At 55.1% G+C, this 11,749-nt stretch overlaps 1 protein-coding gene across 1 annotated transcript in view; it reads left to right on the top strand.

Annotated features, from left to right (window-relative positions):
* Positions 1-5,434, top strand: part of CELF4 (CUGBP Elav-like family member 4) — a 285,465-nt gene extending 280,031 nt beyond the window's left edge. Inside the window, exons 13-14 of the mRNA XM_077753849.1 lie at positions 4,469-4,547; positions 5,359-5,434. Of these exons, the coding sequence (XP_077609975.1) occupies positions 4,469-4,547; positions 5,359-5,434 (155 nt within the window). The remainder of the gene's footprint in view (positions 1-4,468; positions 4,548-5,358) is intronic.
* Positions 5,435-11,749: the final 6,315 nt, after the last annotated feature.

The following is an 11,749-nucleotide window of genomic DNA, read 5'->3' on the forward strand; positions in this document are numbered from 1 at the left end:
CCCTATCTCACCCATCACAGTCCAAGAGACAGGTCCCCCTTCCTGCCCACAAGGCCCAGTTTCCACCCACTGAGAAGGGGAAGGAGTCACCACCTTGGGGCAGGGTGGTGGAGGCACCGAGCAGAGCCCGCTCTCCCAGCAGCTCCCCCTCTTGCAATCACAGAGGCCCTGGTGGACCCGAGCATGATCCTCGGGGTGGGGGTGGGGGTCTTCCCAGCTGAGGCCCCTAGCCTGCCTGCCCCTTGGCCTCCTCTGCCCGCCTCTCCGTCCCGCCCCTGCCGCCCTTCTCTGTCTATCCCGCTCTTGGCTCCCCTCCTGCGCCCACTGAACCCTCCTTCCCCACCACTCCCTCAGGCCACCAGAGCCACATTGCTGAGGAGTCAGGAAGAACAAACTGGTCCTGCCCTCAGGAAGCCTCAGGTCTGAGCTTAGATGAAACTCATGCCTACCCCGCAGCACTGAAGTCTGCAAGGCACCAAGTAATGGAGCAAAGAGAAAGGCAGGTGGATGTAAACAGTGAGGAAGGGGAGGGAACTCCGCAGAGGGGCAGAGGGAGAACAGAGTGGGTGTGGGAGCCTAAGGACAGTGAATGAGGGAGCCAGCAGGAGGCTCAGGGGTGGGGGAAGGGATCTGGGGAGGCCAGCTGTGAGGGAGGGGCTGTGTTGGGGGAGGGCTGACCATTCAGATGAGGATGCTGCCTGGGCGCAGAGGGAGGTGAGGGGAGGTCCAGGAGCTGAGAGTCATAGAAGAAAAATACAGCTTTTAGGAAGTGTGCATGGCGGCAGGATGCTAGATGGGACAGGGGACTTGGGAAGATCTAGGAGTATGGTTGTCAGATAAAATATAGGGTTCCCGGTTAAACTGCAATTTCTGATGAAAAATAGATGCATCTTTTGTGTGTGTGTCCCAAATATCATATGCAATATGTTCCATGCAATATTGGGGATATACCCTCAGTAAAAAAATATTCATTGTTTATCGGAAATTTCAGTTCAACTGAGCATCCTGTGTTTGGATTTGCCTCAGAACTCCTGGAATTCCGTCTCATTCCCACACCTCTCCTCTCCACTCCTCCTTAGCTCCTCTCCTGCCTCCTCTTTCGGCTCCATCAGCCGTTCCTCTGCAGCTAGATCCACTCCTGAGTCCCCAAGGAGTGAGGAGTCTAGTCCCCAGAAGAGCCACACATGGGACCAGAGCTGGGTCTGCCAGAAGTTTAGATCTCCAGGTCCAATCCCACATCCTGGGTCTGTGAGGACAGAGTAGGGGCCTGTGTTGCCTGGGGAACCCCGATTACAGCTTGGGACGGTGTAGGGAAGACCGTACAAGTGTGTAGAAGCATCAGCAAGCACATGTTAAAGAGATTCCAATTTGGAGACTGCTTTCTAGAATGATGAAAGGCTTGAGGTTTTAGACAATGCCCCCCAAAGCAGTCAAGGTCTTTGAGCCTTTGTCCCTTCCCCTCTGGCAGCTACCACAGGATATTTGTGGTGCTTGGAGGGCATAGAGTTGCCCCAACAGTTTATTTGTCTTTGGGTATGAGAAGACAAAGCAAAAGAAAGAGAAGACAGGGTTGCACCCCTCCTTTGTTAGACTGATATTTCTCCTGACAAATTGCAGTTAAAGTATGTAAGAACAACAAACTGGAGATTATTGCCTCTGCTCTTTAAATAAGCCTCAAATGTTCCATACAACAGAGGAAAGACGTCTGCTAAGAGCCCACAAAGCTCTGGACACCTGAGCCAGCAGGCTTGGTCTCTGGCCACGCCCTCGGAGCATTTGTGCTGTCTTTGGTGTGAGCGCAGCGGCTTTTTCCAAGGCATTTCCTTGGAGTCTGCCCCAGACACTACCTTCGCCATTTGGCTATGTAAATTCTCCAGGACCAAGGTTTTTTCCCTGCTTTTTCTGAAAATCATCCTCCTTATACCTCCACTCCGGCTTTTTTCCTCTGTTCCGGAACAGACTTCTAGCGCTAAATGTCCACTCGCCTTAGGGATGCGCTCCTGCCTTGAGGGCCTGGCTGGGCCCAATCCTCCCTCCTAGAGCCCCTGGGGTTCCTTTTTTCTTGCTCCAGCAGCTGAGTTTTCCACAAGTCCCCCGGAGGCCTTTAGTGTGAGAACCAGCTCCAGCGCTCATTCATAGGCAGGTCGTTTAACTCAGAGCCTCAGTGTCCTCATTTTACAAATGAGGACACTGGCAGTCATTTCTCAGGGGTGGGGGTCTGGTGTGAGGGTTACAGGAGGGTGGCCGTGTGTGAGGGGCTGTGCCAGAGCAAACCCTCAGGAGGGGCGAGAGCCCTCTTTGTTCCCAAAAGGAGGAATGGTTTTTGAGTAAATGTGGTCCTGTGTTAAAGTGAACCCCTCAAAGGCCACACTTGCTCTTTATAAGCATAAACAGAATCCTCTGGGGGCCTTTGTGAGCTGATGTGCAGCACTCATTACAGCCATGTTGGAAGAAGGGCTCCAGGGACACACCAGGAAGGTATCCGCCACCNTCTCACAGTCTGTGAGGCAGGAACCTTCTCAGGGCTGGGAGGGAGGGGGGGCATCAGACTCTGGGAGGAGGGACAGAGTCCTAGAAACCCTAAAACTGGGAGATGGTGTCCAGAGTCCTGTTCAGCAGCCCTGACTGCTCACCAGTTAACAAAATTAGTTGAGGAGGAGGTTTCCTTGAGTCTGGATCCCTTCCCAACCACCCCCAGGTTTCAAGAGACTCTACTTTTCTATGAAGGCTGACCTTTCCCTTCAGGTCCTCTTCTCCCCCACTCTCCCCACTGGGTGGCTGTGTCTCTGCCCTAGATAGCACGTCCAGCCCCTCTGTCTTCCTCCCAGCTCCTCCCTGCCTTGCTGAGATTTGTTTCCTCCAAAAAGAGCCACCAAGGACAGGGGGCAGGTGGCGAGGTAGAGTCGGAGCTGGCAGGCCGGCACAGAGAGGGGTGGGAACGGTCACCCTCAGTAAGGCTGTCTGGTCCCAGCAGGGAGAGAAACTTTCGTTCAACCACCTTCCTCAAAGTGGGGGAGAGCAGTGTTACAGACTTACAGTTCACAGCTTTGAAAACTGCTCTGCTCTGCTGAGACTGGACTGTGGTCATCAGACACAGATGTTGGGGGGCTGAGGGACTGGCCAGGGGGGTGAGAGGAGGAGGCAGAAGGATGCCTCATGCTGATCTCCAGCTACGGGCAATCTGAGATCTCTTCTGTTTTGGCATGTGGACTCACACAGATGTGGGTTATGTTTCTCTGGGCCTGACTCCCCAAGTCCAGCTGAGCTCACTCACGTGCACTTACTCTTGTGTACACTCGCTGCATGTACACACACCCTCTCCCCCACCTTTGATGGCTCATGGCTCTAAGAACAAATGTGAGCAAACATTAGCAAAAGCGAGAAGGAGACAAGAGAAAGAGGAAAGAGGCCAATGGAGGCAGTGTCTAGGGCGGAGGTAAAACGAGTCACCACACAGGGAGAGAGAGGGAGGAGTCGTGGACAGGCCCAGTATCCCATGGACAGCCAAGAAAACCGCTAGTACTTCCATGGGGTCCGTCCATCTATCACTTATATATCCCAAGGCCATTTGGAGACAAGCACCCCAAGTGAGACATGTTTGCAGGATGGCCTGGGAACCTCGCCAAACTTAGTTTCGTTATTTCCCAGGCTCTAAGTCCATTTTACAGGAGAAAGGGCCTCTAAAGTCAAATAAATTCCAGGAAATGCTAGGCTAAACAAAGCTATAAAGGTTTATTTACTGGAGAACTTGGGGAGGAAGGGGGTGTTATTTGTTAATGCACCTTGAACTGTCCCAGACTGGCATAGCGGTAAGCCTGCTTGACCACAGAAGCCCGTTTCTCAGCAGCACCAAGTAGGGCCAGTTTAGGAAATGCTCATGTAACATGTAGGAATTGCATTCAAAGTTCCCAAAGCGTGACTTCTAAACTAGTTTTCAGAACCTTACCATCCCCATCTGGAAACTGATTTTTTCAGAAGGTGACTGGGAGCCATAGATGGTTCTGTATCTCATTCTGGGATGTTGGAGGGAGTGAACCTGTGAGAAGCACTTACGAAGTCCCTGGGTAACAGGGAAGGCTCTCAATGAATTTTTACTAATAGTGTTAATTTGTACAGCACTACTGTTATTATAGATACCATGAGGGGTTCATGGGGGACGCATCAGTTGGTGCGTGCAGAATCCAGGGCAAGGGCATGCACTTCCCACGGCTTGGAGTTTTACTAGGGAGGCGTCTACAGCCCCTGGGTGCGAAGTGGCGGGTTTCTGCGAGTGGGACTGGATTTAGGCAAGGTGTCTGCCAGGAGCCTGGCTGGGACCGGGAGGGGGGCGGAGGGCCGCGGGGACTGTCAGCCCCTGCCCTCCCCCGCGGCCAGGGGGCCCTCGCGAGGGGGGCGGCTGGAAAGGCGGTGGAGAGGTTTTCTCCGGGGTGCCCCCCTCCCTCCCCCTCGCACTCCTCTCTCTCCCCAGGCCGGCACTCTGTGCCCTCCCGCTGCCAGGCCCCCTCCTGTCAGGGAGGACAGTGTCCAATAAACTCCTCCACCCGCAGGTGTGTCCGCCCTCCCACCGAAGGAGAGGGCTGAGGTGCCGGGGCCGGCCGGGGTGGGGGGCGAGGGCGCCCAGGAGAGGGGCGCCGCCCAAAGCCGCGGTGGANACACCGGACGGACCCGCCGCCTCCTCCGGCCTTCTTGAGCTGGACCCTCGCTTGCCTTGGACCCGCTGCGCCCCGCCCCTCTCGACCTGCTCCTCACCAGGTGCCTAGGGGGCAGGCCTAGAGCTGTGGTCTTACCGGCAGAAATGGGCATGACCATCCCCCTGTTGCAGAGCCAAGGGAAGCAGGAGTGAGGAAACCTTGCTGAGAAGGTGGGGTGAGCCCTGGGCCTGTGCACCCAGGTCTACATAGTAATTCTGTTTGCCGGAAAACCCTGGGGTGAGCCTGTGGCAAGCTCGGGGACTGGGAAAGTGTGGTGGGGGGAGCAGTCCACGTCCCCTGGGGCCTTTTCCTAGACTCTGTCTCTCCCCTGCCCTTCTGTCCTGCCTTGAGGGCTGGTGGCCTTTAGGCAGGTGATCCCCTTCACCTCTCCAACTCTAGAGCTCAGTCAGCCTGAGGCAGAAGTGAGGAAGGTGGTGGCACAGCACCTGCCTGCACAGTTACCCTGCCTGCTTTACAGTGGCCATGACGAGTGGACACTTGTCACCTTTCCCTACTCAGTCTTGGTCCAGCCTTGCAGCCGGAGACAAAGTTGCCCACTCCTCTTCCAGGCCATTTGTTTCCCTGGGTGAAGCAGCTTCCTGGGGAAAGGAGGGGGGGGGGAGATGGCCCAGGCCCTCCTTCAGCGCATTGCTGTGCGGTCCTGTAGGCCCAGCTCGCCCACAAGCCAGAGGCAGGCCTCCAAGCCCTCTGTCCTCCACTCCATCAGCAGTACTGTGCACTAGGTGCTGTTATGAATTCGGGACTCAGCACTATTGAATAAGACTGACAAGAACTTTTGTCCTTAGAAGGAGAGACAGACAATAAACAATGACATATGACCAAACAGGAAATTATATGGTGTGCCAGAATTGTTGGTTACAGTTAAATCAGGTAGTTAGGGTAGGCCTTGTTGAGAAACTGACATCTGAGCAAAGACTTCAAGAAGGCGAGGCAGGGGGCTATGCCAGCGTCTGGAGGAGTGAGTCCTTCATCTGAAGGAACAGCCAGCGGAAAACCTCCAAGGAGAGGGCGGGCTGGTGCATTTGAGAACAGCAGAACAAGGTGGCTGGAGGGAGGCCTGTTTCGGGGCATGGTGGGAGTGGAGATCTGAGAGGNTCTCTCCCCTGCCCTTCTGTCCTGCCTTGAGGGCTGGTGGCCTTTAGGCAGGTGATCCCCTTCACCTCTCCAACTCTAGAGCTCAGTCAGCCTGAGGCAGAAGTGAGGAAGGTGGTGGCACAGCACTGGGGCCAGTTACCCTGCCTGCTTTACAGTGGCCATGACGAGTGGACACTTGTCACCTTTCCCTACTCAGTCTTGGTCCAGCCTTGCAGCCGGAGACAAAGTTGCCCACTCCTCTTCCAGGCCATTTGTTTCCCTGGGTGAAGCAGCTTCCTGGGGAAAGGAGGGAGGGGGGAGATGGCCCAGGCCCTCCTTCAGCGCATTGCTGTGCGGTCCTGTAGGCCCAGCTCGCCCACAAGCCAGAGGCAGGCCTCCAAGCCCTCTGTCCTCCACTCCATCAGCAGTACTGTGCACTAGGTGCTGTTATGAATTCGGGACTCAGCACTATTGAATAAGACTGACAAGAACTTTTGTCCTTAGAAGGAGAGACAGACAATAAACAATGACATATGACCAAACAGGAAATTATATGGTGTGCCAGAATTGTTGGTTACAGTTAAATCAGGTAGTTAGGGTAGGCCTTGTTGAGAAACTGACATCTGAGCAAAGACTTCAAGAAGGCGAGGCAGGGGGCTATGCCAGCGTCTGGAGGAGTGAGTCCTTCATCTGAAGGAACAGCCAGCGGAAAACCTCCAAGGAGAGGGCGGGCTGGTGCATTTGAGAACAGCAGAACAAGGTGGCTGGAGGGAGGCCTGTTTCGGGGCATGGTGGGAGTGGAGATCTGAGAGGTGAGGAGAGGTGAGGAGGTCTGCCTTGTGTAGGACCTATACAGGCCATTGTAGGGATCGTGGCCACCCCTGTGAAATGGGGGGTGGGTAGGTGGCGGGGAGCCATTGGAGAGCTCTGAGTAGAAGAGTGGTGTGACCTACTTGCATTGCAGCGTGACCACTGGTTGTTGTGTCGATAGACTGTAGGATCCCAAGCGGGAGTCTAGTGCACGGACCACTCAGTCCAGGGCAACAGCAGTCATTGCGGTAGGAGGGGGTTGTGGTCTTGACATTCTTAGAAGGCAGAGCCAAGGATGCTGTTTATAATGAATTGGAGGGGGGTGTGACAGAGGAGTTGAGGATGACACCCAGTTTTTGGCTACAGCAGAGTGAGTAGCTGTGACCTGAGATGAAGAGGGGTTGGGGGAAAGAGCAGGCGCATGAGAGTTAGACATTCAAGTGGAGGTTCCGAGTCTAGAGTTTGGTGGGGAGAGTTCCAGTTTCCCAGTCTCCTCTCAAACCCTCCCGCTGCCAGCAGCCATCTTCCACCCACCCAGGAGCAGGACTCACCTCTCAAAGCGGGTGCTTGAGCCTCTACTCTCTGCAAGGCTCGAAAAGCAAAACCCACCTCTCTCGCCTCCTGAGTTCCCACCCCTGCCCATCTCTGGCTTCCATGAAGATGCGTCCCCACATGTTCATTATGAGTGGGTCACCTTCTTGGGCTGGGCACTGGGCTTGGTGCTGGGACGCAAAGATGAACGAGTCACCCTCCTGCCCGCACGAGCTTCCGGGTCTGCAAGCACAGATGGCAGGAAGCAGCTTGCAGGTGGGTGTGCTTCCATCGGGGCGGGGGGACCGTTCAGTGAGGGCAGCCCTTTGTGGAAAGAGAGCACGTTTCCTATGATCAGCTTAGCTCTGCCACTGAGGCATGACCTCTTGGGCTTCTGTTTCTGGATTAATGAAACCAAGGTGTTGAAGTCAGAGGAGGGGGTGTGCTCCAGGGCCATGCCCTGAGATTCTGAGGGGCCCCTGTGGGCAAGTTCTGTGGCTCCCATGAAGGCAGCCTATCAGCCTTCTAGACCTAGACGCCAAGTTGGGTTAGAGGCTATAAGTCAGAGAAATCCGCAGAGGAGGAGGTAAGTAAAGCAGACTTGTTTGGCACAGAAGGTAAGAAGTGGCCCAGAGGGTAGAACCAGCTGGCAGTCATAGTTGGAGTGAGGGCTTGAGAGGTGTGGTTTAGAAAGCAGAGGGCTTCTTCCACCAAGGAAAATGAAGGCCAGGCAGATGAGAACCCAGGCTTCACGCGGTGCTTACCGTGCACGAGGCACAGTTCCCAGTTCCTACAGGTAACAAGGCTAAGGTGTAACAGTATAGCTGTGACTGCCTTTAACGTGGGTAGTGTTATCATCCCATTTTAAAGACAGATCACAAAAGAGGAAGCCACTTGCCCATCGGCTACTGAGTGGTAGAGCCGTGATCTGAAGCCGTGGCCTAGTTACAGAGGCTGTGCTCTTAATGCCTGTAAGGAGAGTGATAACTCTCCCACTGGTATCCTCACCCCAACCCTTCCTCCCCGGAGTCTTGTCCTGAAGACGTCTCGCGTCTCTGGGCAACTCCCTAAGCAGTCTTCCAGAAAACGATGACGTAACATGACTCCCACGAATAACGCTGACCTTTAATCCATTTAGACAGCATTTTAACAGAAGGGGATTTCAGGCTTTCCAACCTCAGACTGCTAGAGGCTGTCACAGAAGGAGGCGTAAGACAAAGCGCGGGCTGAGGGGACTGCAGTGAGAAGTGGAGGAAATAACATGCAAAAGCAGCTAAAATACTCAGGATTTTACTGACCAGTAAATGAAGAGCGCTAGGTGCTCAGAAGGGCAGGGCTAATCTGAGCAGTGGTGGAGGCCAAGCCATAGGTAGGCGCAAAGGGGCGATGGGCACAGGGGGATCTCAGGGCCTGACTGGCCACCTGCAGTGGTGAAGGCAAAGTCACAGCGTGGGGGCCAGGGCCTGGCCAGAACAGAAGCGTGGCAGGTCTAGGGGAGGGGAGGGGCCCTGGGCAGGGCACCTCGAGGGAGTGTGGTTGGGTGTGGGTTCGTTCCAGAAGGTGAGGCCCAGGTAGGCTGGGTTGGGTCGGGTCACGTGGTTCTCTGCATCCTGATGTCTCCTGAGGATGTGATTCCCCGCCTGCTCCTGGCTTCCCATCTGGCCCTGCCCCTCTGGCTGCTTGGGCTCATTATCTCATGTCAAGGCGGGAGGTTCCCCCAGAAATCTTTACTAGGAAACTAAGAGGAAGGAAGCAAAGGCCAGAGGACTAGGCAGAAATGCAGACACGCCAGGTCCACAGTGAGTGAGCAGTATACCCAAGTCCCGTGTCCTGCTCCAGAGATCCGTAGCATGTGCTGCACCCCAAGGTGAGGGCAGGTTTGCAGACCCCTAACCCTGTGGTTCTGTGGTTCTCAGGGCACTGAGTACCACGTCTGACGTCAATGGGAGTCCTCTCTCTTCTGGGCCCTGGGCTGTGGCTCTGAGTGTGCTTTTGCATGGTGTCTGCTCTGAGCTGTGCAGGTATGGGTGCTCTGGCCCCGACCTGCACAGGGCTGGGCCATGGCTTTGGGCCTTGGCCTCCTCTGGCTGGAGCCTAGCTGTGTTTAGAACCTGGCATCTGGAGTGGCTTAGGTGACCAGGTCAGCTAATTTCCTCTCCCACGTCATGAGCTGGAGCTTCCCAGGCCTGATTCAAGCTCCCTCGCTGGTCAGTGACCCCGCTGCCACCTCTGAAGCTGTATGTTGTGAGAATCTTTGAGAGGGTGGCCAAGAAGGAGTCACCCATGCAGGCAGAGGCCCAGCTGTTCCCCAGTGAAGAGAGTAGCCCGCTAGTCAGCTGTGCATGGGCAGAGCCCTGGGGAGGTTCCTTAGGGATTGAATGAGTGTGACAGTGTGTGTGTGTGTGTGTGTGTGTGTGAGAGAGAGAGAGAGAGAGAGAGAGATAGAGAGGCGAGTTGCACGAGAAGGTCCCCACACTGGGCTTTGAGGAGGTGCTGTGTGATAGTCAGGCTTGGGTCCTCAGGACCCAGGACAGCACAGGCACCACAGGGCAGCTAGCGGCAAACTTGGGGCAGGCAAAGGAGCTAGTCCAGTGGGGGAGAAATGGGCACCGAGGAAATGCTCAGGGCTGGGGCACTGGGGAAAGGAGGGGAGTTCCACAGGGAGGTCCCTTGTTTGCAGTTGCCAGAGCTGACACCTGGTGGCACTGCCCTCCTCAGGTCTCAGGCCTCTTCTCCCACCGGAAGGGATCAGCCCATTCGCTGGATATCCTGGGTGGGTCTAAGGGTTTGCTTTTGGGAAGGGCTGGTGATGTGGCATGTTAGGACTTCTCGGGCACGCTATGGGTCCCGGGTCTCAGTGAGGGAGATCTGCGGATGGAAGAGCAAGAGCCCAGCTTGGATGGGCAGGGAGGCGGGGGCATGGAGGAAGAGCTCCTCTATGAAGGCAGAGCTGGAGGCTGGGTCACCCCTCAGCTACTGGGTAGCTTATCCACAGTGACATTTCAGGGCCCAGGCTTCCCTTCCACGCCCCCTGAAGAAAGACATAAAGCTTAGAGTGGAAGTCTGCTCTGTGCAGAAGCCCGGTGGGTTGAGAGCCCTGCAGATAAACTGGGTGCAGAGGCTTCGGCACAGGCCTGAGTGTCTCAGGGGAGCAGGGGCTGGGGAGCAAGCTCAAGGGTAACCATGAGGGTAGGGCTGGGCATCCCCAAATCCCCAGGTTGGGGCAAAGGACTGTGAAGGGGTGAGGAGTGCAGAAGATAAATCAAAGTGGAAACATCTGATGATGCCTGACAGAGAAGGGGACTCAGCCTCAACCACTTGGGGCTCCACCAATAAAGAAGGCAGGTAAGGGCCTGTGAGATGGGTCAGTCTAGAAGGATATACATGCAGGGGCGTAGGGAATGGAGAAGAAGGAGGTGGAGTAAGGGAGGTCAGCAGAGCAGGAGTGACAGCAGCAGAGGCTGGAGACCTAGGGCCAGAGCACCTCCCTCTCTGGTGGACCGTCCTTTTCTGTGTTACCCACCCTGCAGGATGCTCTGTAGTCTTCCATTTGGCCCTGTCATGGGTCAGCACTGTGGAGCCTTCCTAAGGCTTCACAGGCCCAGAAAGCAGCTTCACTTTGGCCTCACGGGCCACCTTGGGAGCAAAGCAAAGGGTATGAAGTGATCATGAAATGCAATCAGCGATGCCGAGGCGTGTTTATAGAATTCCAATAACATTGATGTGATTTACTCTCCATCTCAAAACTGAACATGTTCGTTTTCTGAAGGTTCTGAGAAAAGAGGGTTGAGGCAGAACGGAAGAGGAGAGAGGACCATGGCACCACACAGTGGGTGCTCGTGCTGTGGAGACGCCCTTCCCTGGGAATGGTGGCCAAGGCGGGACCAAAGGGGTGGGAGGGCCGAGTTGCTGTCGGTGTGGACTGTACTGCAACAGCAAAGTGCTCCGTGGATGGACCCTTCGGATACAAGTCACCTTAGCCAGCCTCTGATCTACCCTGCAATTCAGGGCCACCCTGACAGGCTCCACAGGCTGGCTCCACAGGCTGACGCCACAGAAGGCTGGGGTGGGGTGAGGAGAGCGTGGCTCCCCCGGGAGAGAGAAACGCGGGTGATACACAGCAGAGAGCGTGCTTCCTGATCTGCTTGCTGGCCACGGTGGCTTGAGGGGCTGTTTTATTTTTTCCTAGCCCTCTTGCCAAACTGCCCACGCCCCTCCTCCTCTTCCCAACGCATGATGGATGCCCTTAGTGGCCCTGTGTGAGGTTCTGCTACTGTTCACGGTGGATCACGTGTCTGCATAAACAACCGTGTGTGTGTACGTGTGTGCGTGTGTGTGTTGATGTGCCCATGTCCTTTGTCTGCCGGCTTCCTCCATCCTTTGAGTTCGTTTCAGTTCTCTTATGATTTGACTGCTGTTCTCTCATCCGAGCTTTTAGATTGATGCTGTGGTCTGGTGCTGTATAAATATTTTTCCTTTTGATTTTGTTTTAACTTTTCCTTGCCCTTCTTCACCCTCAACCCAACTGTCCCTGCCCTTCCACACTACCCCNCTCTCTCTCTCTCTACATATATAAATATATATAAAAATCTTTTCTTCTTTTGTCATTCAATCAAATTCCA

This window comes from Crocuta crocuta, unplaced genomic scaffold (assembly GCF_008692635.1).
Source record: "Crocuta crocuta isolate KB4526 unplaced genomic scaffold, BGI_CrCroc_1.0 scaffold231, whole genome shotgun sequence".
NCBI classification, from domain to species: domain Eukaryota; kingdom Metazoa; phylum Chordata; class Mammalia; order Carnivora; family Hyaenidae; genus Crocuta; species Crocuta crocuta.